Source organism: Mycteria americana, chromosome 1 (genome assembly GCF_035582795.1).
Source record: "Mycteria americana isolate JAX WOST 10 ecotype Jacksonville Zoo and Gardens chromosome 1, USCA_MyAme_1.0, whole genome shotgun sequence".
NCBI lineage: Eukaryota > Metazoa > Chordata > Aves > Ciconiiformes > Ciconiidae > Mycteria > Mycteria americana.
The window spans coordinates 199,251,159-199,277,312 of record NC_134365.1 but is presented as its reverse complement, the minus strand read 5'-3'; the positions used below and the strand labels follow the sequence as shown (position 1 = coordinate 199,277,312).

The 26,154-nt window shown below is 35.7% G+C and overlaps 1 protein-coding gene across 6 annotated transcripts in view; it reads left to right on the top strand.

The window, feature by feature from the left end:
• PAN3 (poly(A) specific ribonuclease subunit PAN3) overlaps positions 1-26,154 on the top strand; it is an 84,028-nt gene that overhangs the window by 35,649 nt on the left and 22,225 nt on the right. For 3 of the 6 annotated variants that reach the window (XM_075490828.1, XM_075490827.1, XM_075490830.1), the window contains 7 exons: positions 11,005-11,155; positions 19,396-19,643; positions 20,225-20,329; positions 20,967-21,024; positions 22,160-22,321; positions 22,482-22,598; positions 22,691-22,792. In XM_075490828.1, the coding sequence (XP_075346943.1) occupies positions 11,005-11,155; positions 19,396-19,643; positions 20,225-20,329; positions 20,967-21,024; positions 22,160-22,321; positions 22,482-22,598; positions 22,691-22,792 (943 nt within the window). Of the gene's footprint in view, positions 1-2,007; positions 2,170-11,004; positions 11,156-19,395; positions 19,644-20,224; positions 20,330-20,966; positions 21,025-22,159; positions 22,322-22,481; positions 22,599-22,690; positions 22,793-26,154 lie in introns of all 6 variants that reach the window. The other 3 variants (XM_075490824.1, XM_075490826.1, XM_075490825.1) reach the window with 2 other exon arrangements.

Sequence of the window (26,154 nt, the reverse complement as noted above, 5' to 3'; positions counted from 1 at the left end):
AGTTTCTTTCTGTTGCATTGTAACTGAAACAGCCTCTCTCCATGTTGGCTCAGTTCCTCTTTTGTTTTGGTTCTCCTTTTCAAAATATTTATAGATCACCTTTTATTATGGAGGATTGAAAGAACCCTTTATGAATAGGAATGCGTTTGGACACTGGGTTGTAGTCCACTAGTCTGAGGCGACTGTGCCCCTACACTTGGTAGAACATGGAGAAAGATGGCAAAGCTGCCAAGGAAACTGTTACTCTTCATTATGCGATTATTTCCAATAGCCAGGCTAAGAGAAACGCATACTGCATTCAAACCCTGCCGTAAAGTCCAACGTTATTTGTATGTCTGGCTTCTCAGACCTTACAGCTTTGCAGTTTATGATATTAGTAGTCTGTCTGAATTACTAAGATAGTACGTTGCCCAATAGCTGAGTGATTCTCCCAATAAATAACCAATATTTAGATTTACTGTGATCAAGTTTGCATTTGAACTATAGGAGGACTTTGTGCCTACCTATCACACAGTTTACTAAATTTCTAATTGGTACAGCAAAATTCAGTCTTGTTTATTGTTATTAAAGTTGGTTACTTTGATCTTCGTGGAGTTTATTGCCTTTCTAGCTCATAGTCAATGTTGGTATCCTTGGGTGCGGGGTTGTGTTTTTTGTCGTGGTGTTTTTTTGTTTTAGGCAAGTGTGCTACTAGTGACTCTTCTCAGTTTTAATTCTTTCCAAAGCTTTCAGCCTAAAAGTTTTCAGGGAAGTAGGTGAGGGAATCTGTTTAGGTTTCGGTTTTTGCAGCCATTTTCTGGTGGTTTTGTCCTGTGTCTTACAAATTGTTTGTGTGTGAGTGGGGAATCTTCTCCAATTAGATTCTCACCTTGTTTCCTGAGGAACAATTTTTAAAATGCGTATCATTGCTAAGATTTCTAAGGTACCAGATGAAGTAAATATCCAAATAAAGGTAAGTTAAGTTTTGATTAATTAGAAAGTGGTCTATGTCCAGATGATGATAGTTGCATTTTCACATCAAAAAACCACAGCAAAAGAAAAACAGACCAACCCCTGCAATCTGGTCCAATTGTTGGTATAGTTACTATAAAAGACTCTGGTCTAAATATGTGCATACAAGATGAAATATTTCTTTTGGTGGTAGTTACCATCTAGGTAGATACATGTTGGTTTGAAAGCACAGAGAAATTTAGAGAACCTCTGTACTTTACCTGTTTGAAAGTCTTTAACAGATTTTTTTTTTCCCCCAGTGTTTAATTTAATGTTCATATCATGCTTTATAAATAGTTTCATTTGTAGAGATCATTACTGATGTAATAGAAATGTCACTCCTATCGAGGCACAAGGACCTCCTGCACGTTCACTTGAAGCATGTTTTATTTTCTCAAGTTTAAGTCAGTTTCCAATGCATTTATCGTCATAATTCTTGTCTGTCTTCACTTAAGATATCAGCTGAAGTTAGTCCTTTGAATATTAACTTGAGCAGAAATGTTTTTCTCATTGAGTTCTGCTGCAATTGGCTATGCAGTTCTATCTGATTTTTAAAAGCAAGTCTTCAGGATGTGAGTCTTGGCAAATTAGAACTTAAAAAGAGGCATACAAAAGCCGACATTAATTTCTTGTTTGATAGAAATCTCAAGGGAAGTGTTAGAGTTCAGTATTATGATGTGATTGAAGGTATCTATTTGAGAAATATGGATTTTTCTTTTTTTAATTTTTACAGAATTCCCCAGTTTATACTCATATTTCAGTGGCTGACTTGTGATGGAAAGTTTTGCTTACAAATAATTAGTAGTCCCTGAAGTTTATTTTCATTTTTTTTAAAAGAGGTGTTTGTTATAACCAAATAGTCAGGATTGAAAGGAAACAGTCTCAGATAAATTTTACTTGCAAATTGTTTCCTATTCCACCAATCCAGAAATCATATCACAGTGTAATACCTATTTTAGTGTAGCTTTAGATGAGGGTTGTTAGGAGTGGCCTGGTTTCTCTCCTTCTTTTTCGTAGCCCAGGAAGTATCGACTGGGGATGCTGGATGAGAGGATAGTTCCGGTGGGATCAAAAGCAAGAAAATCAAAGAACCCTATCGGCTGTCTGGCTGACAGGTGTAAAACAGGAGTACCCATCAATATGGTTTGGTGGAACAGAGTCACAGAAAACAATTTACAGGTAAAATTATTTTTTACTAGTCACTTTTTCAGTATTTTGGATGCTTTATTTTAAATTTTGGAAAATGTTAGAAGCAGTTACTCCAAATATGGATTGAGATTGGATCAAATATTTATTTCACAAAGTAGGCATAGTGGCCCTCCAGGAGAGTGACTCAGATGTTTTATTCTCTTCACCCACTGCTGTGCTATGTACTCTGCCTGATTATGTTATAATCTGTGGAGAAGGAGTAAAAGTAATCATTGAATGTGTTTTAAAAGCAAACAAACACAACCTTTTAATTTAATTTTCATGTGAGGAAGGTTTCTACTGGTAAAATTAGTGATCTTCATTAAAATGATTGATAATTAATGCAAATAAATTCCCCCAGTACAGAATTTGAAGACTTAACCACTATGGTCAGAAAGTGTAAATTCTTAATTTTTATGTTGGGATAGTTTATATTTCTCAACTTGTTTGTTAAACTTCATTGTTACTTTATTTCTGAATTTTCTTCAACCCCTTAAGAAGGGGACAGGTACAGCTGGATTTGAGCATATCTCATACAGAAGTAGCAGGTTATCCTTGGGATGATAATGAAGGATAATTCTAGTCTGGGAGGAATCTGCTTGATGTCCCTTAAGATCAGGTTTAGATGGAAATTATTATAGTGGTCAAAACTATAACACTGCTGCTATTACTATTTTGCACTTGTGTGGTGCTTTTGATTCTTCAGAGATCATTACTTTAGTCTTTCTGTGAGGGTTATGTTCTTTTTGATGTCTTCTGAGTGAAATGGGTAAATTGACAATAGACATATAACTAGAATTTTTCGCACCTTAAGAGTTTCTTTCAGTTCGCCAAAGTTCTGCCATGTAAGGGCTAAGGTGAGGCTCATACCAGAGCCTTTCCATACTAATACTAGTGTTGCACTGCTTGATGTTTGGACATCTTTGCATTACTGAAATTGGGAGTCGTGGGCAGTGTGATGCAGGCAAACTGATGCTACATTGCATAGGGGCATTTAGGCTTTTGTCTGTCTTGGCCCTTTTGCTGCAGGGGAAGCAGCAAAGCCACTGGGGCGGTAAAGATGAAGCATAAAGCAAACGTTGGGAGAAGAACCAGGCATGGTTGCACAGGAGTGGTTGGAGCCAGTGAAGCACTACTTTTCCCAAGGGAGAGAAGACTGATGGATTGAATTTACTGTGTGTTTCTAATGGGAGTGCAAACCTTAATTAGTAGGCTGTTGCTTTGAGAAGAGAGAAACAGAAAATTGGTTTTCAAATTTCATGTGGACGTTAAAGGGCAGGAAAAGCCCCATTTGTACTCATGTCCTCCATGGTTTTCTCTGCTGTTTTGTGTCGCAGTAAGGTTTGTCGTTGATCTACTCCAGTTAGAGTAGAGCACAAAAACTTAACATTTCTGGAGGCCGGAGAGCTAGTAGTCTGAGACTTGGAGCTTCTGTCCCAGACCTATTGTCTTTTCAGTACCTATGCCCTCCAAAGTTGTGTTGAAAGTGTGGCAATGAGAAGATCAAGGTCCCCTCAAAGATAGTGGCAATAGCTTGGTATTGGCTGCAGAGCATGTGGCTTTTGAAGGATGCAGTTCCAAGCCCCTTTATTGTCCCAGAATCCCAGCTACATAACTGACTTTAACTGTGTACAGCATAAGATTTTGTATTATGCAATGCAATTACATAGCTTCCCATGGAGAAATGGGGCTTCAGAAAAGTATGTATATGCATATCTGGTGGAAATAAGAACAGAAGGATGTTCCAGCTACGTGAAATAGAAGGGGGAGGGATTGCAGAGAACAGTGGAGTCTGGCAAGAGTGAATGGGGAAAGGCGTAAGAACAGGTTGCAGAGGAGATTATGAGGATATATAAAGTTTTACGTAGATGAGAAACCGAATTTTATCTTGATGTTTTCATTCTGATAATTGTAAATCTTTGTATTCTAGTGTGAACATTTTCCAAGTTAAAGCTAAAACAAAGCTCAAACTTCTAAAAATTGGAAATTTTAATTATAAAAGCACAAAAAATGGCTGGAGAAGTATGGTACATGACACTACTTAAAAACGGGTAGTTTCATGCTGACATTTCAGATTGACCTTGTTTTTCTACTTCAGGATGTATATAAGCCACAGATAGCATTGCTCTTCAGTATTTTGAAGTAACAGGCTGTTTAGAGATTTTTTTGTTTGCAGGTGTGAATATAGGTTATACAAACTAAATTTTGGCTGATGGTGAGTGCTAAGCAATGAGTAGGAAGGTTAAATTATGATGGAGGCACATCTGTTTGAGGGTATCTTTTTTCATTTATGTTTGAAGATGAGAAAGCAGAATTACATCTCAGAATTGCTGAGGGCTTGCAGTGCTGGGCAGGTGTTGAAGCTCATGTGTCTATTTGAATGTCCACTCTTCCGACGGTTTAAGATGTGGGAATACACTATTTCATGGTGCAATGTTTAGAGATTTTTGTCTAAAAAGTGCCTGTTTTTAAAAGTAAGGTAGTGTTCACAACATACATTGTAAAACAGTATAACTGTTCCTCATGCGTGGCTATGAATTTATAATACAGATCTATTTACTTTAAATACTGTGTTACGCTTACATGATTAAAAGTGGAGTCCACAGAGTGAATTGTGTTCTGGGTTGTGCATTAAAAAAGCAAAACTAAACCAAATCAAAGTTTGTTCTTCAGTGATATGTCCTACCCTATGTTAGGAAATATCCTGAGCTACTACACCACTGCGTGATACATATTATAATAGCCAATGGCAATTCTGCTTAAAATAGTAGGAATAGATACATTTCTTGTTATACAGATTGATTCTTAAGCACCATGAATAACTGATATTTTTGTTGTTGTTTCTTGAACAAAAAAAATTCATAGAAGTGAATTTTTAAACTATTTTGCATCAAGAACATGGACTTTTAAAACTTTATAGTTTTTACATTACTTTGAAATATTTTGTTAAAGAAATGTGGAAATATTCTGAGTCTTTAAAAGTTTACTTTTTAGTGAGATCTATTTTCTAAAATCTAACAAAACTTTGCTAGTAGTATGTCTGAGCCTGTGTTCTGGTTAAAAAAAAAATAATTCTTCAGCCAACAAATTTTACCCAGTTTTAATGAAATTGTCTCTAACTCTTCTGAAAGAGCAATAGAGCAATATGGCTAATAATGTTGATGAAATTTATTAGAGCTTATTGTATGGATGATGTGATGACTTGTCACAGTAATTGCAATAAGGAAGCATGGTGCACAAATTCAATAGTGGGGGGGAAAGAGACTTGCTTTGAAGCCCTTGGTGACCTCCAGTGTCTGCTGGGCTGCTCTGACACCCCAGAATGTGTCCTTCCCTGATGTCATAGTTAACAAGGAATCCTCCTGGAAACAGAGGGATTGCGGCGATGCTCTCTACATAAAGTGAAGCTCCTTATATGGCACATCTGTCCATTATAAAACAACAACAAAGAACCCCCCCAAAACAACAAAAAATAACCACACATTAAAAAAGCAACACTTTTGCATGTTTTTGGATTCCTAAGAGATATTCTGAAAACTATGCCAAAAATAGACTGCTAGAGGACTGCCCTGCTTATAGCACGGGTGTAGTTTAGTGGTGGTTTTCTGTAACCATTACAGGCTTATGCAATTTGGGATGTCAGAACAGATCAGCATGAATTTGGAGGTGAAGGAGAACGTAAAAAGAGAACAAAAAGGCTTGTATCCAGTTTTTAGCATGGTAAGTACATTAGCATATTCTTCCGAAATAAAATGAAATCGGCCTACTTTTTGCTTTAGGTGGCTAGCGTTGGGCTTTGGTAGAATGTGGAGCCAGGACCAACGTAACGGAGTAGTGTTACAGCCACTGAAGCAGAGGTGGTGGTTTTGCTGCTGCTGCTGTACAGCTCTGTGTTGTGTCATGAAATGCTGAACTGGAAATGAGAGAGAGAGAGAAGGGTGTTTTCCAGTACTCCTGTGGAATCCCTGCATGACCTTCCAAAGGCTCCAAAACTTGTACATGCCTGTATTACAGCGTACTTCAGTACTCCATGGTGCTTTGAGGATTCATTTATGAATGAATGCAGCAGTGGGGCCATAGGAGTTTATTACTGAGGAACATAGAGAAAAAAGCCTATGTATTGAAATCAATAGCTGACGAAACAGGAATTTTCATTTTCTGGGCTATGGAAATCTGTTGATTTGTGCAGCTCCTCAACATACAGTAATACTGCATGCTGCTGTGCAGTCCTCCCAGCAGTGGTCTTCAGCTGAGATCCTTGGCTTGCTCTTTACTTTCATCTGCACCTTCCTTTAAGGAGCCTTGAATTGTTTTTTGGTGGTACCCACAAAATGTTTGTTTCTTCCCCTCCACACTGTATTTTGATTGTATTTCCTTTTATATCTTTAAAAGCATAAAAGCCACCAAACAAAAACTCTGTGCTGAATGGTGACAGAAATGAGTTGCTTTATAGTCCTCCTCCCCCATTTTTACTTTTCTTGTGGTACCATCCTTACTAATTGCATTGTGACTAAATTCAGCCTTCGTTTGGAATGTATTTGTATGTGTTTTGTAACATTTTGCACTCTCTGTTGTACGGAAGTATAGAAGGCTTTTGTATGTGGAGCTGTGGATGGACTCAGTTTTGTGGTCTGTCTTTGGAAGTTTCTTTGCAAAGGTGACTGAAAAGAGGCTCTTCTCTCTCTGAGAGAGTACAGATATAAAGAATCTGAAAATAGGATATTTTTGTGAAATTTCTTCATGGAATCATTCTGGTAAGAATGCATGATGCAGGTATTAATTCAAATAATGCCTAGTGAAGTTGCTTCCCTGCTTTAGTCTGACAGTATTTTTATGAATATACTGGAAGAAGGGGCATGAGACTTAAACTGGCCAGGTTGAGAGGAAAAAGGAATGGTGGTAATTTTAATAAATGTTATGAGTTGGAAGTTACTTAGGTGGGTTTCTGGGAAAATCTAACACAGCTGATAAAGCTGTACTTGTTTGTTTAATGCTCTTTGTTGAAAACATATTCATTCATGTTTTGAAATAATTTTGTATGTGCCTTTTTAAAGGACATTTGCATTTGAAACTGAAAATAGAGTGAGTAGTTTGCATAGTCCAGACAGTGCTAGCTGGCTTTGTGTTTCTTGTTCGGGCTTTAGAAAGTACATTTGCTGCTTTTGTTTTTAACATCACAGTATTGCATAATTCATTACATGTCCTCTAAGTATTTCTTGCATCTCCATTCTTTTAATTACTCCCAAGGTTTAATAAAAGTCTTCAATGCCTGTTTTCTCTACCTTTTTTTATCAATCCTGATTTACTCAGATTTAAAATTTTAAGCCTGGTCTAGCATGGATAAGTTACTTTGAGATGAGGAATTAATGACTAATTAAGTGAAATTTGTTTTAAATTTGTGCTTGTAGGAAATTTAAACATAATACAGGATGAAGAAAATGTTTTTCACTAATTAGATATAGATTATTTTCATTCTTATCAAAATTAAACTTTTTTTGCTCAACTTCATTTTGGGAAGTTTGGTAAGATTCTAACAGAAAAACTGTAAAAATACCCTGTAGGATTTTAAAGCATAGTCCCCTTTTAGACAGATTTTCAAGCTTACCATTGATCAAAATGTAAAACTAGCACTGGAATTTACACGTTGTGTTATGAGTTGCCAGAGTGAAAGTAGGATATTTTTGCAGACGAGGAACATAACTATTTGAGTCATTGGCCGTTAAGAATGTAGCTTCCTAATTTTGGCATATTTGCATGCACATTGGTGGAGAATAGGTTTGAAAAAGTTTGAAAAATAATGAAAGGATTAAATATTAAAGAAGTAATAGTGATATTTCATTCCCTCACTTAGTCTAGTCACTTACTCTAGCCTACATGCGATGAGTGTGTTTTAATTATTTTGTTGGAAGCAAAGTGTATGCAGAAAAATTAGTGTTTGACTTCAGATGAAAACTTGTGTGCTTGTAGAAATGTTTTTAAGAACTGCAGCTTCACATAGGTGTAATGTTTTTAAACGTGGCCTGGAGCTTAAGCTTCAAATTTTCTGACAAAGTATTAACTAGTTTTGACCACAAATTATTAAATTTTGTTGTAGTAGTTTATGATTAGTTTATTCTGGCTGGTGGCTGTAGAGCTCAGGTATTTTTCTGTATTTAGAAAACAGCTTGAATGTGGAAAGGTCTTTTAAAATTGGAACCAAAATTTAAATCACTTTTACCAATGGGGAAAGTCTTGGATTACAGCTTCATGTTTGTAACATCAGAGAAGTAGAACAGGCTTTTTAAGTAAAGGGTCTAGCTGTGCAAATCAAGCTGTTTACTCATATAAAATGCTTTAATTTAAGTTATATAGAAACAACTTAATCTTATCAGGCTTTGATTCTGATCCTGAATTGTGACACCTAAAAATGGAATGAAAACCGAATTTCCATCAGGCTTGACCCACTGATGTTTGTAATTCTACAGCAGAAACCCAAACTGCTCTAGCAGATTCCTGGGTTTGACACTCTCACTTGGAGAAACTAAACCACCTACCAGTTAAAGTGGAGCTCTCAAGCAGCTTCATTTTAAAATGATGATGGATATTTAAGTAACTTCTAGAGACCAAAACTGGCCTATGAAAACTTGCAGAATGCATTTAGAAATAAAAAGCAGCCCTGTTCTGTAGGCATTGATTGAATCAGTTGGTGAAAGTGGTAAGAGTTTAGCCAGAATGGTATGGATGGGATTTTGGGAACACTCTCAGTTGCTCTAGGAAAGGCTGAGGTTATCTTCCAGAAGGTGTCTTTCTCTCCACTTGCATGCTTCAATTTTTTTGCTATGTCCTGTCCTTGTTGCCAAGCTGACACAGTATTTAGGTGTGGTAGATCTGTGGATGTGTAACGGCTAGTTTTAGCAATGGAAAAACGTGGATCTCATGTAGTTCTTTGAAATTACATGCTTTTAGCAAGGTGCTACAAATTCTGTCCCTTGCTCTCCTGGTTGTTTTGGTTGATGGTGGCTTTTCAGCTGTATCACTATTTGGACAAATTCTACTTGGCTCTTTACCACCTTTGTCATTTCCTTCAGTTTCAGTGCAGATTTGGCTGAATTGTTGCATGCCAGAGTTTATCTAGAGGAACACCACTCTCTTAGTTATTCTTGTACCTAAAATTCAGATAAGTCTAGAATATTACCTTTTGAGTTTAAATGTACCAGTTATTTGTTTTCAGTCTGTATAATGCAACTTACCATTTGTTTTGCTGCATTAGTGTATACCTTAGCAAGTTTTCCTTAACTAAATGCGATTGAAGAGTTTTAAGATTCTTATGAACTTTTTACCCATGTAAATCTGTTTTACTTCACCAGTCTACATATTTGGTTATAGCTGTTCTTTGAATATTCACACACATGCACATGACTAATGTAACATGATTAATATGTAACTAATATGTACAATATGTAATCATCAGGTGGTTAGAGGTTAAAATTTACTGTGTGATTAAAGGCGGAATATTCTTACTATTTGCTTTTTAAACCCAAGCATTGTCTTTAATTTTACAGCTTTTGGAATCCTTTTTCTTTTCCAGTGCTTTGAACTACATTAATACTATGGTATTTGTCTGAAGTATTCAAATAAAGATATTAAAAACAAATTAACACAAAAAAGAATAATCTTCAAATACTTTTCTTCACTGTGTAAATTAGTGTTTTGTAACCACACTTCTTTTCTAATTTGGCACTAACTTAACTTCTCTGATGCCACTTTATTCATATTGGTAACAATCAATATTGGTAATTTAACTAACAGTTGGTATATCTGGTCATTTTAAAACTGCCTAAAACCAAAGTGATCCAATGTAATTTGCTTTAAAAAAAACATTATGGATTATCTTAACAGTATCCTTAGTCTATTGGAAGTTGTTACTATCTTCTCATTTTACCTCTTTTGTTTAGACACTTTTGAGAGGTACTCTGAAGATTACTTAATAAACTTAACTTTGACAGTTAATAATCTTCAAGCTTTTCCATGTATTCATGTAATAACTGGTTTTATTTCTTGGCTTAATTTCTTTTTTCTTCCACTAATGTATTTTTGTAATTGGCTGTCCAATAATCTTTTTGCCTTTTGAGCTCTAATCAGGATTTTCTTTTTCTAACCCTCCCTACCCCAAAACACTGCCCCCTCCCAACTACAAAACCCTGTGCATAGATTTTAATAGAAATTAAAAGTTGGTTGTGTGATACGTTTTATGTACTAATAAATACTGAATGTTTGGTCATTCTGCTGCTATTTGTTTCTGTGGTACTAAATTAAACCTCGCTATTAAAGGTGCTACATAAATGGGATAGGTTATACCAGGAGTTAATGTCACAGAAAAGGAACATACAGCACTATTTGAAATAGAAGCAGGGATGACTTCTTTAGTAGGAATCATTTTTACTGCTTTAATTTGAAACTGCTACTTAGTTTGAGATGAAATCTCCAAAGTCCTGTAGGAACAGTCTGTGCAGCAGTGGCAAGGCTTTCTCAGTGTCAAGTCTGTTCTCCAACTTTATAATGTAATGCTTATGGAAAGCCTTTTGCAGAGTGTTTGTATGAACTCATACATCAGCTGTTCATATGGAAAGCTTGCTAATGCTACTTCAGATGTAAGCTAGAAACATGTTTAAATTTGCTCGTGCAGACCAGCTTCCAGTATCTGCTGTTCTTTCAGCAAGCTGTATGTAACTTAAAAATATCCTCTGCACTCAGTAGGCTTGCCTAAAAAGTATTTTCTACCAAATAGGCACTGTCCATATCTTCACATTTAAAATAAACATTTAATTTACGCTTGTTTTTAAACAGACACCAAATCCTTCTGCAAGTGAGTTTATTCCTAAAGGAGGATCAACCTCCAGGCTGAGTAATGTATCCCAGTCAAGTATGTCTGCCTTCTCTCAAGCCTTGTTCTCTCACCCCTCCATGGGAAGTCCTGCTACTGCTGGGCTAGCACCAGGTAAGTTGAGAGTAATGATTTTCAGTACAAGTTGCTTCTTTTAACTGAATGTCGAACATAACCATGTATAGAGAGTGATCAGGTTTATCAGGTATAAATGTAGCCACCTCCTGCTTTAGCTCTTAATTTGAAGACAGTCTTCAAGCATATAAAAGTGCAGGAACTTGGGATTTATCTTCCACTAGTATGGAAATCACACTGCAGGCTGTGAAATCTGTTTAACCACAGCAGCACTAAAATTAACTCAGCCAAACTTTTACTCTGCCCTTTTTGGGGAAAAGGGGTGCTGAGTTATCGCATGCTGTGCTCTATGCGGTCCTTGCCAGAGCAGTACCTGAAGATGGTTTAAACTCCCCCTAGTCTAGAAATGCACTGCAGTCTACAATGAATCTGTGCTCTGATTACCACACATTGATCTGCTCTTCTGATTTGTTCCTAGAGTATGTAATCTAGAAGTAATTATTTTCGATGTTAATGAGTATATATGAGGACTTAAAAATCTCGAAAAACCAAAAGTAGAATATAAGCTTATCCTAAAATAATTTGCCTTGCAAAGTAGTGTTAATTGTTATTGTATGTCATATGTAGTTTCACTTTTAAGACCAATTTATGATTATTTCCCATGTTTAACACTCTTACTGAAATGTGTTCCATGCGGTTATACAATTCTGAATGACAAGATTTTTTTTTTTTTTCACTTAAAAAGTTCAAGCTCTTCATGCATCTTTTGGACTTCTGACCTTAAAAAGTTAGCTTAATTCCAATTTTTTTTTTAAATAAAACACAATAGTTTTAAGATACAACCATCAGGACATCTGGATATTACACACTGCAGATCCTTTAGCAGGTTTCTGTACATACCTAAACCTTTGGCAATCTCTTGCAACGGACAAGAAGCGTTAGGTAGCTGCCAAAAGGCAGAGGGGAAAATTTTAGAAATGTTTGGGTTTTTTTAAACCAGTATTGGCAATTACTATCCATTAAACTGAACTTCAGTCTTTCCTGATGCCAGGGGATAAATTTCAGTACCTGTGCTGAAAGAAAACAGCACTTAGCTTGCGTGTTATAACCATCGGAACAGGCTGGGAAAGTGATTTATGCTTCTGCTGACCAAATGAACATGTTGCAGTACTGTGATTCATACTATATTGTGCTGTCCAGTCTTATTGGAAAACTGTTGTGTTTATATGCTTCTCAGCCTTGTTACCTGGATTGAAAAGTGTATAAAGGATTAAATAGAATACAGTAAAATGATCTACTTTTGGAAAGTGTCCAGAGGGATCTCGGAGGGATCCTTCACAGTCCAGTTTCTTTACTATCTGTAAGTAATACTTGAAAGGATAAGTAACACTGATCAAAGAAGTTCGTACAACAATTTGAGCTCCTAGAAACATAGTTTTCAGCGTTGGCATCTATCTAGGATCAAATACTATTGTTTATGGATGAGAGGGATGGGGGAGTATTCACAAGAGCTAACTTCAGGCAAAGTTGGCTTGTTTCCTTTCTCTTCCTGTAGAATTAAAAAGATAATATAGTTCAGAGTAGAGATCTGGGTTGGGTGCTCTTAACTTCTCTAGAAGCTTCTTTCTCTACACTGAGTGCAAAATTCTCTAACCTAAATGTCATGTGTAAATAATACTCATAGACATTTATTTTTATTTAAATGGTTTATCTGTCAATCGTATACATCCACAAAAACTTCTGTTCCTCAAGGTGTTAGGAGGTGCTTTTTCTAAAAGATTAGGCTCTTAAATAAGAAAGCAGTATTTATGTGTGGGGAAACTCCATCATATAGGTTATATGGGATAACAGGATAAAAAAATATTTAAATGGTATGAAATTGTCATTAAAAATTATTGTTGGGATTTATTAGCTTTCAATAAATGAAAACAAATTCAAGTGAAACCCATGTAAAGAGTTTGTAAGCATTTTTCTTTAAATAAAGACAAGTCTCCTTCCAGTTAAATGGTGTATATTCTTCCGTAGAGTAGCTTTCAGGGAACATGTGTAAGATAACAAGCATTTGCACGAGATTAAGATTGCTTATAGTAGTTTACAGGGTACTGGAAGAAATTAATATTTCATAAGAAATAAGGAAAAGTAGTAGGAATAATTTGTTAAAAGTTCCATAGTTTAATTCACCCATAACAAAGTAGGTAAATGATGAGAATAATCCTTTGATTTCCCTCTTGAGGATGGAAAAAATTAAGTTCTTTTACATCTCTGATTTCTGAGATTTCCCTAAAGGTAGGTGCAAATCAAGATCACTTTTGACATCTAGTATTTCATAGATAACTGTTCACAAAATTGATTGTCTGTGGCAAATATTTGTTCTGCCTGTCTTATCAACAGTGCTGCAGAAATGCTGGAAAAAATGACAACTTAAATCTAACATACTTTAATAGATGACTTGTATCCACACCTGACACATCCATTAGGGTGTAGCATGGAAGAAGGTTACTCCTACTTTTACATGTGTGTTTACTTAGATAAGTGCTTTCTAGCATAATCTCAACACAGAATCAGTCTTCATCTTGGTAGCCTTTAATAGAACATGAAAAAATAGTGAGATAAAATGCAACTTACACAAATAGCTGGAGAAAATTGTCCTATTGAAGAGCTTTGAACATATCTCCTTCACCCTCTCCAGACCTTTGTTCCTTAAGCTCCCCTGGATAATACCCTATTTTTGCTCCTTCCATTCCCTTGCTAGCAAACACATCCTGTTTATAATTTGTATGGGAAATTTAGTGAGTTGTTCACAATATGCAAATAGTACTTTTGCTAACAAGCTTAGCTTATCCAGTTCTGTGTAGCGGTTTCAGAGTAATAGGGCCATTAAAATACCCAGCAAAGCATATGAAAGAAATTCATGAATGTCGTCGAAGTGGTAAGACATCATTGCTGTGTTAAACTTGAGACAGAACAGATGTATAGCTCCTTGCAGAGAAAATCTTTGGCTTGGGTTTGCTTAAGCTAGGTTGTAGCTAGAGAGTGATGCCTTTGTCATCGATGGAAATGACAGCAAATTGCTGTTGCTTCTGTATTTGGTCCAAGACAGGCTCTGAGCTTATGCAGAATGTAAGAGATCGCATTTCTGCTGCCAGTCTGAACCTGCAGGCTTAGGAGCCGGGAGCATGAAGGTGATATGCTTGTGTCCAGTGGACACGTCTCCATTCATGACAGGCTACGAGAGTGTGGCTCTGAGATGATGACCTCAGCTGGAAATGGAGCACTTTCAGCTGAGGTGGTTTGAGTGGCCTAAGGCACTGAGAGCTTGTTCTGACCTCCTGTATCAAGTATGGTGCAGCCATTCTGCTGAGAAAGTTCCACAGCCATGCCAGAATAATACAAGAGAGGAAGAAGACAAAGAGACTGTAAAATTAGTTTTATCCCAAATAAAATTGAGGAGAAAGAACTTATGACTCCAAAGTTGTTTAGGGAATTAAGCAGATTTAATTAACTTGGAAATACACAGCTATAATGCTAATGACCTGATAGGGCACTTAAAATAAAAAGAAATATATAGTGAATTTAAGGATGCTGCTTGAAATAACTTATCGAAATAGTCTGGTTTCAGTATTTACTTCATTTAGTCATTTCTCAAAATGTACCTAGTAGTCTAGAGTATCTGCAAAGTACAAAACATTATAGTAATAAAATGGTAAATGCTTAATTTTTGACCTCTGAATGTGTTATGAGCCTTAGAGGTGTAGGTATGTGGTTGTAGGTGAGTAGATTTGTAGGCAAGGTAAGAAAGTACGTATAGAACACTTATTGGATTCCTCTGTTTTTTTAAAAAGTATTTATGTTGTGGGCCAGCTGATTTGTATACAGGTGAGCTTAATGAAATCCTGCTTCATTAAGTTGTAAACTTCCATTGAATCCAAAAAACTGTAGACACTGAGTCCTTAATGAGAGTTCATGCTTGATGCCCTTTCTTTGATCCTGTTTATCTGTATGAATTCTCAGGTTCAAAATACAACCTAGCTTTTAATTCAAATACATTGCGTGCTACAAAGCTGTATTAGAAGCCTTAATCTTATAAAATATCTTTGAGCACTGTCTCAAATGAATTTCAAAGTCTACCACTTCCCTTTCCTCAGTCAGAATGAAACTTCAAAAATAAAAAACAATGCGAGAAGTGAAAATATAACAAAGAGGGATATGTAAATATGACCTCTTTCTGTACCTAAAATGAGAATAGCAACAGGAGCTCCAGGTATGTGTAGGTAGCCTGTACAGTCACTGTGAATGTTGTGAAAAGACCTTCAAATTCCGCAACCGTTTCCATGCTGGTACGATACCATGACAGCTGTATACCATGACACTATTTTTTAGATGTAAGTAATTGTGAAGTGAAAGAAGCTCTTTCTCCTTGCAGTTTACTTTTCAAGATAGTATTTAACTTCTTCATGGACGATATTAAGAATCACTGAGACAAGGAATGGAGAACCACCTTTACTAGTAGATAAGTCTCAGGAAGGACAATTTGAAGCAGGCTTTTTGGTGTTTGTCTTAGTACTCCTGTTGGCATTTTAATATAGGGGAACACTAAACTGTCTCATAGAGAAAGCTTAAAAATGTGTGTGGGTTTTTTTTTTGGTCAGGATTACTGATATGATTATATATATCTATATTAAAAAAAATTAGATTATTCAAACCCCATTTTTTTCTTTGGCCTTTAAGTGAATAAGTTTTTATATAAATTGCGCTACTGAAAACAGCATGTCTGATTCTGTGAGGGGTGGTTCCATATTTACCACATTGTTACTATCATATGTTCAGTACATCTTTTTCTTTCAGTATGAATCAGTAGGAATGTATGTTCACCTCAATACAGCCATTTGCCTTTATTTTCCTCTAATTCTATTTTGTTGTGGTTAAATATTAATATTGGTAAGGTTTTAACTGATTGAAATACTAATGAAGTTGGTGAGACCTGCTTGAGTTTGTGCACCCAATTATTTGCTTCTGTAAGTACTTAGCTATGCATCAGTTTCACTGTACTAAAAGTTTTTCTTTTTTACGTGATATTGGACTTCTAATAATTAATACTTATTTATTTAGACTCTGCAGAATTTAATGCAGGTGTCTCAGAAGAATCTATCATCTTGAATATTTGCTGCCTCAGCCTGTTGGTACCCACTGCAGCACTAGCAGCAAATTTCTTGTAACTTATAGTATATTGTTCTAGTAGTATAAAACCAAACTGTAGTCAAGCTTCTTTCATATCTTGAACTTACTATGTATATTGGCAAATGAGAAGCCTGTATGTTCTTCCCACCGGATGATTTTCATTGGACTCTCAATGTCCTTACAAAATCAGATCTAACTGAGGCTGGAACGGCATTTGAAAGGATTTGTGTAACTCTGACTGTCTTGCTTTTCTTTCAATCTTGCATTAATACCCAAGCAAAACCATTAAGGATTTATATTTATAACTATTCTTTGGCAGGAATAGATTTTTTAAAAAGTAAATCTTACAGTGGAAATTGTTTGAAATTGTATCAGTAAGAACCGCTAGTGATAGATTTTTTTTTTTCTTCTTTTCTGAGAAACTTTCAGTAGAAGGTCACAATACAATTTCAGCAAGGTTGCAAGTCATCATTTCCATTTCTAAGATGAGATTTACAGTATACTGTGTCTTGTACGTACAGTTTTTATTTTAAAGTATAGAAATCTTTGGTTAATTTTTCATTAGTATATATGAAGGATGCTGGGTTTTTTCCTGGTTCCTACAGTTGAATGTTTTATTGGGGGGAAAAAAAAAGTTTCTTGAATCCAGTTCTTTCTATCTGGTTAGAGATTACATGCTTGCAAGGACTTCAGTTCATACTATGTTTTATTGGAATAAAGTGAAAAATCAATAACTTTCCTTAGATGAAGAGAATCCCGTGAACATCATAGACACAAATTGTGGAGCTGCTTCAGTTTTATTGCCATTTTAATTAGCCATCCTTCAAATTTTAATAGTAATACATAGTTTCCTTTGAAATTGCTCTCTTCCTACAGTGGATTAAGAATGCATTCATGTTTTAGTCTTTTTTTTTTTTTTTTAATGTAACCATCTATACAGTACTATTGAAATATTTAAGTGTTAGCCACTCAAGGCAACTTTTGCCTTAATGGTAACTTTCTTTTGTAGCATAAACCAGTACTATCACAATGCATAATGTTTTACAGTCATACAGTTCATTTGTAAACAGATTTTTAGGAGACTACTTATGTTACCATTCAGAAACACTTTAAAAATTAAATGTTCAGAAGTGCCTATTATAATTCACATTTTATTAAGTTAATACACTAATCAGCAAGCAATTATTCCACAGTATTGCTTATCTATAAGGTGTGTGTACACACATATGTACACGTATTAATATAAAGAAAATTTCTGGCCCAGAAAAGTCTACACTTTATACTTTTATAATTTTCATATTCTTGTATTTTATATTTTGATATTTTATAAAAAGATAAATGTCTGAAGAGACCCAACTAAAGAGAAAGGATTAAGATTTTCTTATGGTTTACATTAAAAAAATCTTGTTTATTTTGTTGGAGCTATTCACTTTTCAAGAACAAAAGGAATAATTGGGCTGAATTAATATGCATAGTTTTTGAGACATCACAAAAGTAAATGATTGAAGCTAAATGAAAGGTTACAAATATTCTGTTAATATCATTAGAATAATATAGCTTCAAAATAATTTTTCCCCAACTACTGATTAAGCTGTTAATACTAAAATTGTTATTTGCTTTTGTGGTTTGTTTAAAAAAAAAAAAAGTAAATGTAGGAGGGATGCAACTCCTGTAGAGGCAAGACACGAGTGTATAAACACTCCTACACGTTACTGATGATGCATATTGAGAACTCTGCATACAATAACTCTTGATTGAAGTAACTAAACTAGCTTTTGGTAACTAAAAAGTGTGTTTGCAAAAAAAAGTTGCTCTTGTTTTTGTTACTCATATATTTGCTTAAATTACTGGTTACCAGAGCTTATAAATGAAAGTAATTTTAAGCAAATGTCTGAGTACCAACTAACTGAATTCTTAATTAAAGAAGAATTCTCTACTGTCCATAGAGCATTAAAGATAAAAGTTGTGTATCTTGTATCCTTTCAAAAAAAGAATTTAGTGTGACTAATACAGTTCTGACTGTTAAAGAGGAGAAAGTGCATCCCAATCTGAACTGAGCAACAATAAGTTTCATAGATGCTCTCCTTTGTATTAATCTGAATACCTAGATATCTAGGATCTTCTACTAGTAATACTAGGAGTTTTCTGAAGGGTAATATCTTCCTCACCCCGGAAGGTTTCTTTGATATCTAAACTTTTATAAATAAGCATGTCTGAGAATTCTGCGTACAATGACTCTTGAAGTAACTAAACTAGTTCTTGGTAACTAGAAAGCGTGTATGCAAAAAAGTTGCCCTTGTTTTTTCCCACTAATGCACTCTGTTTAGAAGCTGAGCTTCTCAAGTTTCAGTTGAGTTGCCTGTCTAATGTTGAGGGTGAACACCAGTCAATAAAATAATTTAAAATAAATTTTAAAATCTCAGCATGAATGCCTAACAGACTTCCTATTCTGAGAAGTTACCTATCTTTACATATCAAATAGATCTTTTGGAGGATGATTTTTGAATATAATAATTATAGGAAAATAGGTAATTTCTCCCCTGAAATTATTAAAAGTAGTGTATTGTGTAGTGCTTATTTGTGTGCTGTAGTTACTGGAGATCTAACGCTAATACTCATTCATAGCTGTGGAGTTGATTCTAGTAAAAGGTACACCTGTAACTAGGTGAAGTGAGTTAGAGCTTGACAAACTCCATTGACTGCTCATGTAACTTATGTAAACATTCACTTACCATATAGTCATTAATATTTTATCTTTTTGCAGTTTTATTAAACTCTCTTCTAGACACAGCATTAATTTAATTCGTCTCACCATTTCTACTACTTTTATGTCTTTCATTCCAGTTCTTCATTTGTAGATCATAAGTTCCCAAGCCCTTTCTCTCTGAACTAAGCAAAGATTTTTGGGAAAATGTATCTGTTCACTCTTGTTCTTAATGTTTTACCTCTTAACTTTTCATATAGATGTAGCAATCCTTAAGCATCTCACCTGCTCAGAATATTACTGGTAGTGAAGGCTGGTTTTTTTATTTTTTTTTTCAAATTGCTAATTTTTTTTGATGGCAGATTTGATGAATAATACCTCCTTGTGTTTCTTTAAGGAATGTCACTGTCAGCAGGATCTTCTCCTCTTCATTCCCCCAAAATAACTCCTCATACATCTCCTGCTCCTCGAAGAAGAAGTCATACTCCTAACCCAGCAAACTATATGGTGCCTACTAGTGCCTCTGCTTCTGTTGCTAATGCTGTGTCTCAGCCTCCATCTACTGGCCAGGTGATCCAGAAGGAAACAGTGGGTGGAACAACGTACTTCTACACTGATACAACTCCAGCACCTCTCACAGGAATGGTATGTTTGCTTTTGATACAGAAGTGTATGGAGTTTCCAAATGCTGAATTGGTTGATACTACAGAGATTATTCTTAACATTCTGAAGCCCTTATTCTGTGTGAAGATTTGGCCTTTTAATTGTTGTAATTGTTCCCCCAAATCACTGACATCTAAGGACCAGAGAATTTTTTATATTTTAACTTACCCCTGTGTAGAGTTTTGCGTTTTTATTATACAGCAGTAGAAAGAAAGCATTTTATGTATATCTTGGTGGATACATACATAATGAGAAAACATCAAAAATTGAGATTTTTTTTTTTTCCCCTGATAGGTTAAATAACTTACATTTACAGTGGAGGGGAAAAGGCAGTTACAAAAATGTTAAAATAACTATGTACATACATACACTCCCCCCCCGCCTTGAAATCATTAGTAGTGAATATCACATAAAGAAATTGTAATGTATCTGACAATGTATTTGTAACATGTACTGTGCATGAAGACTTCGTAGTTCAGTAGTTCAAACTAAAAGGGCGACAAAACTCTTCATTTTCCCTATCCTTAAGGATTTTAAACTGTTTCTTAATGTTTTGTTTTCAGGTATTTCCAAACTACCACATTTACCATCCAGCTGCACCTCATGTTGCTTACATGCAGCCAAAAGCAAATGCACCTTCCTTCTTCATGGCAGATGAGCTTAGACAGGTAAGATGATAGAGAATTTAAAGGAAAATCGCATATCTTGGCAAAAACTAGAAAATCGCTAATAGTAGAAGAAAAATAGCCACTCAAAATCTGTGCAGTCAATTTTCCCTGTGGAGAATTTTTAAAATCAAGTCTATAATGGATGGAGTACAACAGAGGGTGGGGGCAAGTTACAACATATTTGACCGCAATCTAATCTGCATGCCATGATTTACTATTCAGCTAAGTATTCTTACTTCTTGTGTATTGTTTTGGTGTGCATGAGTTCATTATTGTAGCATTCCTTTAAGCTGTAATCCTATCCAGTTTTAAAATCTTTCACTGAAATGAAAGTATATGCAGGTGTTATTTGATGAGCCCTTCTCTGAGGGCTGGCTGTGACTTTTTTATTTTAGCTTTAGTGTAGTAGGTGCCTCTAGCTCTAGCTAACGTGTCTTCTGCAGCTCCTTCCTTCAAGAATTTATATATTTTGTCATTAATGTTTTCAAGCTAGTGGTCTTCTCCCCTGCCCTAGACACTTGCATCAATTCCCTATTTTAGCACAAGTAGCTGGTACTTCAAAGACAGTGTACTGTTAACATTCAAAAATAATGAGCTGAATTATACTGTTCAAAACTTGACTTAATTTGTTCTTCAGGAACTGATCAACAGGCACTTAATAACTATGGCCCAGATTGATCAGGCTGATATTCCTGGTAAGTGTTTTTTATAAACTGAACTGTGACCATATTGTTCTGCAACCATATGTATTCAACAATATTAACAACATCTTGTAAAAAACATCGCCTGTTTTTAATTTTTCATGAAGCCTTAATCATCCTGGGCTGTGGATAACCAGATACGAAGTATTTCAGAAATATGAAATTTGTTTCTTGCTTCTATTCTCTTTTTCTTCTCTTCTGTTTTGAAACTCCTTAATGGTTGGGAACGCTTAAAATTGTTGAGAAAGGAAAAATCATTATGGCAATAAAGCCTCATCAAGAACAGTATTGTATTACTTTGTACTTATTCCTTTAAAGGATGCATATATTTTCAAAGGCTGTATGTAAACTAGCAAATTAGTTTGTTTTAAAGTGAATTGGTGGGTATATCAGAGAAGGCTTTGTACTACTTGTCAGGCAAGAGAAGCATATACTATTCATTGTAATTTGGCTTTTGGAGAATTTACAATTGACTGTGTTCAACTTTAAACAGATCACTTTTTTTGGTTGCAGTATCCTTACTTCTCAAATGTGTGTTTAATATGATAATGATACAATAAAAAAAAAAATGCAGTTTGGTTTACTAATCCAGATGAAGTGCAAGTGTATCTCTTCTTGCAAGGGTGATCTTTTAATCCGATGTGTAAACCTTCAGCACTTTCCTCCCTCCTTCTCTCCCCCCTAAACCAGTATGTTAAAGCATGTAAGATTCAGATTTGCTTTTTTTGTGATGGAAACGGGGTTCTTAGTGGTATGAAGTCTGTATGGAAATTTGTGCTTATTTATGAATCTGTGCAGGAAAAAAAACCACCAAAGAAAGGTCATTTAGAAGGGTGAATTTTTAAGTCAAATGAGAAAATAGGAGATGGAACTGTGCATCTATTCTGTTGATTTTACTTGGTGTAACTGTTTTTCTGAAGACAGTTGTTTTAGCTCTGTGGAATTTCTTCCAGGAGCCTATATATTGGTATTAAAGCAAAAATAGTGAATTTTAACTTTACGTGCACCTAAAAGATGGTGCAAAGAATTTCTGTATTAATGACAGCCATTTTAATCTTCTCTGCTGCTGTAATAACTTCCTCAAAGTCAACTGACGCCTAATATGTTTCTGTGTATAAACTGATTTTAGCAGTTCCTGCAGAAGTGGACAGCTACCACAGTCTCTTTCCTTTGGAACCACTGCCACCGCCCAATCGGATACAGAAAACAAGCAATTTTGGGTACATTACATCATGCTATAAAGCTGTAAATAGTAAAGATGACCTGCCATATTGCCTTCGGAGGATACATGGTGAGAAAAATTGAGTTGTCTCAATAGGAGTAGCATTCCTAAGCATGCTAGTCCTATTTTAATGTCCAGTTGCTTTTCAGTAGTTTCAGAAGAAATGTTAAAGTAAAAAATTCTCCCCCAAAACATCATGTCTTAAACCATGCTTTTTGTTCTCTTCTAGGTTTTCGTCTTGTTAACACAAAGTGCATGGTATTGGTTGACATGTGGAAAAAAATTCAGCACTCAAATATAGTAACCTTGCGTGAAGTGTTTACCACTAAAGCGTTTGGAGAACATTGTAAGTTTTTTGGTTTTTTTTCCCAACTGATGTATTGAGACTTTTTTTACATATGCTTGAGTTAGTAATTGTTACCTGTTTCTATTTTTAAGCTCTTGTGTTTGCATATGATTTTCATGCTGGAGGAGAGACTATGATGAGCAGACACTTCAATGACCCTAGTGCTGATGCCTATTTCACAAAACGAAAATGGGGTAAGGAAAATACATCATCATACAATACTTCTGTAAACTATTTCTAATACTTAAGCAGTAAATAGCTCGTCAGAAATAGTCTTTCAACTTAATTTTTTAGCTAATCAGTTCTGCCATATCATAAGCTGATTGGGATCAGAGAACTTTTCTTCACTTTCTATTTGTAAAATTTCTGAATATATATATTTTTTTAAATAACAGAAAAGTATAACTAGAGTTAAAAGTTGATGTAAAAGTCTAACAATGAACAATTTACTTTTCTGGTCCCATTTGACTTATTACTAATTCACAAATTTGACGTCAGTTTCTAAGGGAATTACAATTCTTTGGCAGGGAAATAGTTTGAATGGGATTGGGAGCCAAGAACTCTGGGGTCTGAATTACAGGTCTATCACTGAGTGACACCTGACACTTATTGGAGATGTTTCCAAAATCGTAAAACACATGTCAGTTTGGTAGTTGCTGTTCAGGTGTCCTCCACTTAGAATTTTTTTTTCTCAAAGTATTATGAGGACTAATTAGACAGTGTTTTATTTAATGTTTTGAAATGTGAAGTACTAGTTAAGACAAGAAATGGATTGAAAAATCCCTGTAACATATATTATTTTCAGACACAAACTTCAAGTTGCCCAGCAGAGTTCATATCCATATGGCTAAAGCGTCTTCCCCTCCAAAACAGTATGCTGCCAGTCATACTGCCTATTAGGACCAGTTCATGACCCATGCAGTCCCACAAACAGCATCCAGATGTTGTCTGGAACACAACAGGCCAAAGCTATTAGTAGAGCCCAGTGCCATGCTAAGAAAGAGACGCTCACAGCTGAATGGGATCACAGAAAGACTTAGGGTAGGAACATACCCTCGGAGCTCATTTGGCCCAACTTCCTGCTCAATGCAGGACCAACCCTGAAATTAGATCCAGCAGTAGGGATGACTAGAGGACTATGACCTGGCCTTGTTCACTTTAGTAGAGTAGATGTTCCCTAAATGTTTTTAGGCCACCAGTGTATAAAGAGAAGCAGAAGCTAAGGTTTCTTCTTTCTTGCACCTTTTGAAATTAGAACCTTTAGCTGTGAATTCAATCTGTTCCAAAGATTGACATGGAAAACTTTACTTGGCTATCTGGTAGATCAGAGGATAATGGTTTGGTAGCGTGTGAATACATTCAAATGCTTGTAGATCCATTATATACTGAATAATTCCCACTGGCTTTGCACTGAGCTGACAGGTGTAAGTGAAGTTGGAACTTGAGTTCCACCATTGGCTTTGGTGGTAATATCTCAGACAGAGGTAACCCTAGTTTGACTTGTCATATCCCGTGGCAAGTCAAAGAATGCAATTACAAATTCCGTGAGCCTGAAGTGAAACTAATTTGGTAGGATAAACCTGGAACCCCTACTGTCAGTTTAATGACTGTTATGCACAGGGCAACTTCTGAATGTCTCCCACCCACGGTTTTCAGTTTCCATGTAAATCAGTCCTTGTCATGTTTTTGTACCTCTCGAGTATTGTAGAAGAATTGTCTGTTCTAGGTAAAATAATAGAAGTTATAATAAAATTCTTGGGGACACATTCTTTTTGCCACACTGGAAAAGAATTAAGTTTTGCTCCTATAAAGGGCAGTCACGTCTCATTAATCTATCGAAGTTCTTTGAAGGAAGATCCAGTAGATAAGATCTTGGGTTTTCAATGAATTTCATCAGAATGTCTAAAAGAACCATGAGATAGAAGAGAAAGTCCTCAGTTAGGTTAATAACTGGTTAGAAGATAAGAAACAGAATAAGAGTGACCAGTTGATTTTCACAGTGAAGGGAGAGCACTGATGGGATCTCACAAGAATATGCACTGGGAGTTGTATTTCTTAACACATTCACTTATTTGCACTGAAGATAAATAACCGTCTGTCAAAGTTTGCTGATAATACCAAATTATTTGGATTGTCAAAAACAAAGGCCAATTGTGATGGATTGCAGAAGGATCTTACAAGACTGGGACTCTTGGCAATAATGTAGCAGGTGATGTAATGTAAACCAATGTGATTGAGGGAAAACACTCTAACTTTAAACATGAAATGATGGCTTCTGTCATGGCTGTTATCACTCGATAATAGATCTGGGGTTATAGTTAAGTAGATTAAGGAAAATATTGTCCTCTTGCTGAATAGCAGTAAATAGGAAATAGATTGTTGCAGACAGTTAAGAAAAGAGTAAACAATGAAACGGAAGACATTGTATTCAAGATGTGGGTGCATCATAGACTCATATCTGTAGTTGTGGTCCTCCTTACACGCTTTGAAGGGTGTAGAAGAACAGGAAAGAAGCTGAGAAGAGGTGACAGGGATGATCAAAGGCATGGAACAGCTTCCGTATGAAGAACAGCAAAGTGGAATAGTACTTTTCATACTCTTAAAGATGGACAGGAATATGATGGGGTTAAAAATGACTGGGATATGGTAGGTGTCTGAAAAATCATCAGGGATAAAGAAAAAATGAATAAGCAACAATAGTTTGCTATTTCTTCCGGCCTAGAACTAGGAACTGACAAATGAAACTAGCCAGGCAGCAAATTCAAAACCTGTGTAAAGATAATTAAGCCATGGAACTTTGTCACAGATTATTGGGGACATTTGCCTGGGTTCAAGGGGAAATTTGGCTTACTCATGGAGGGGAAATACTTGAGGACTGTTAACTGCAACGACACTATCTCTAGCTTGGGAGTTCTCTGAGCTGCAAACCATTGGAGGCTAGTAGAATATTCTATTTGTTTATGTTCATACGCTCAGGTTGCATCTATTGCAAACTACTGTTCTGATTTTAGTGTATGTGTATTTGAAACAGACTAGTGGGCTATCTGGACCATTTATTTGACCTACTACAACTTCCTTCTATAGGCAGGGATGATCTTTGAAACTGGAAATAAGACATCAATTTCTGTTCAGCCAAACCAAAGTATTATTTAATTAAAAGGAACTGTTGTGGCAGAACTTACAAGGATATGTAAGGAAGATAACTCTCTCGTGCCTGTGGCACTCCTCATTACCTGCTCTTCCAGTCTTTTTATCAGATAAATTAGAAAAAAAGTCACTTGAAATTCCCCAATTTTGCCAAATCTTTCTGCACATCTTTGCTTTGGCCTTTCTTTTCTGGTAACTGCTGCTTTCTAGTCTGGTCCTCAGTAGACGGAGCAATTTAAGAGAGAAAAATAAGATTGCATACCTATAACTTGATTTCTCAGAACTGCCTGCCTTCACGGATCCTTTCTCCATCCCCTCACAGAGTTTCTTGGCCGTCTGCCTGCCTAGAGGAGACTCCCAAGAGAAGCAGGGGAATGGATGGAAGTTGGGTACTCTGCAGCATGAGACC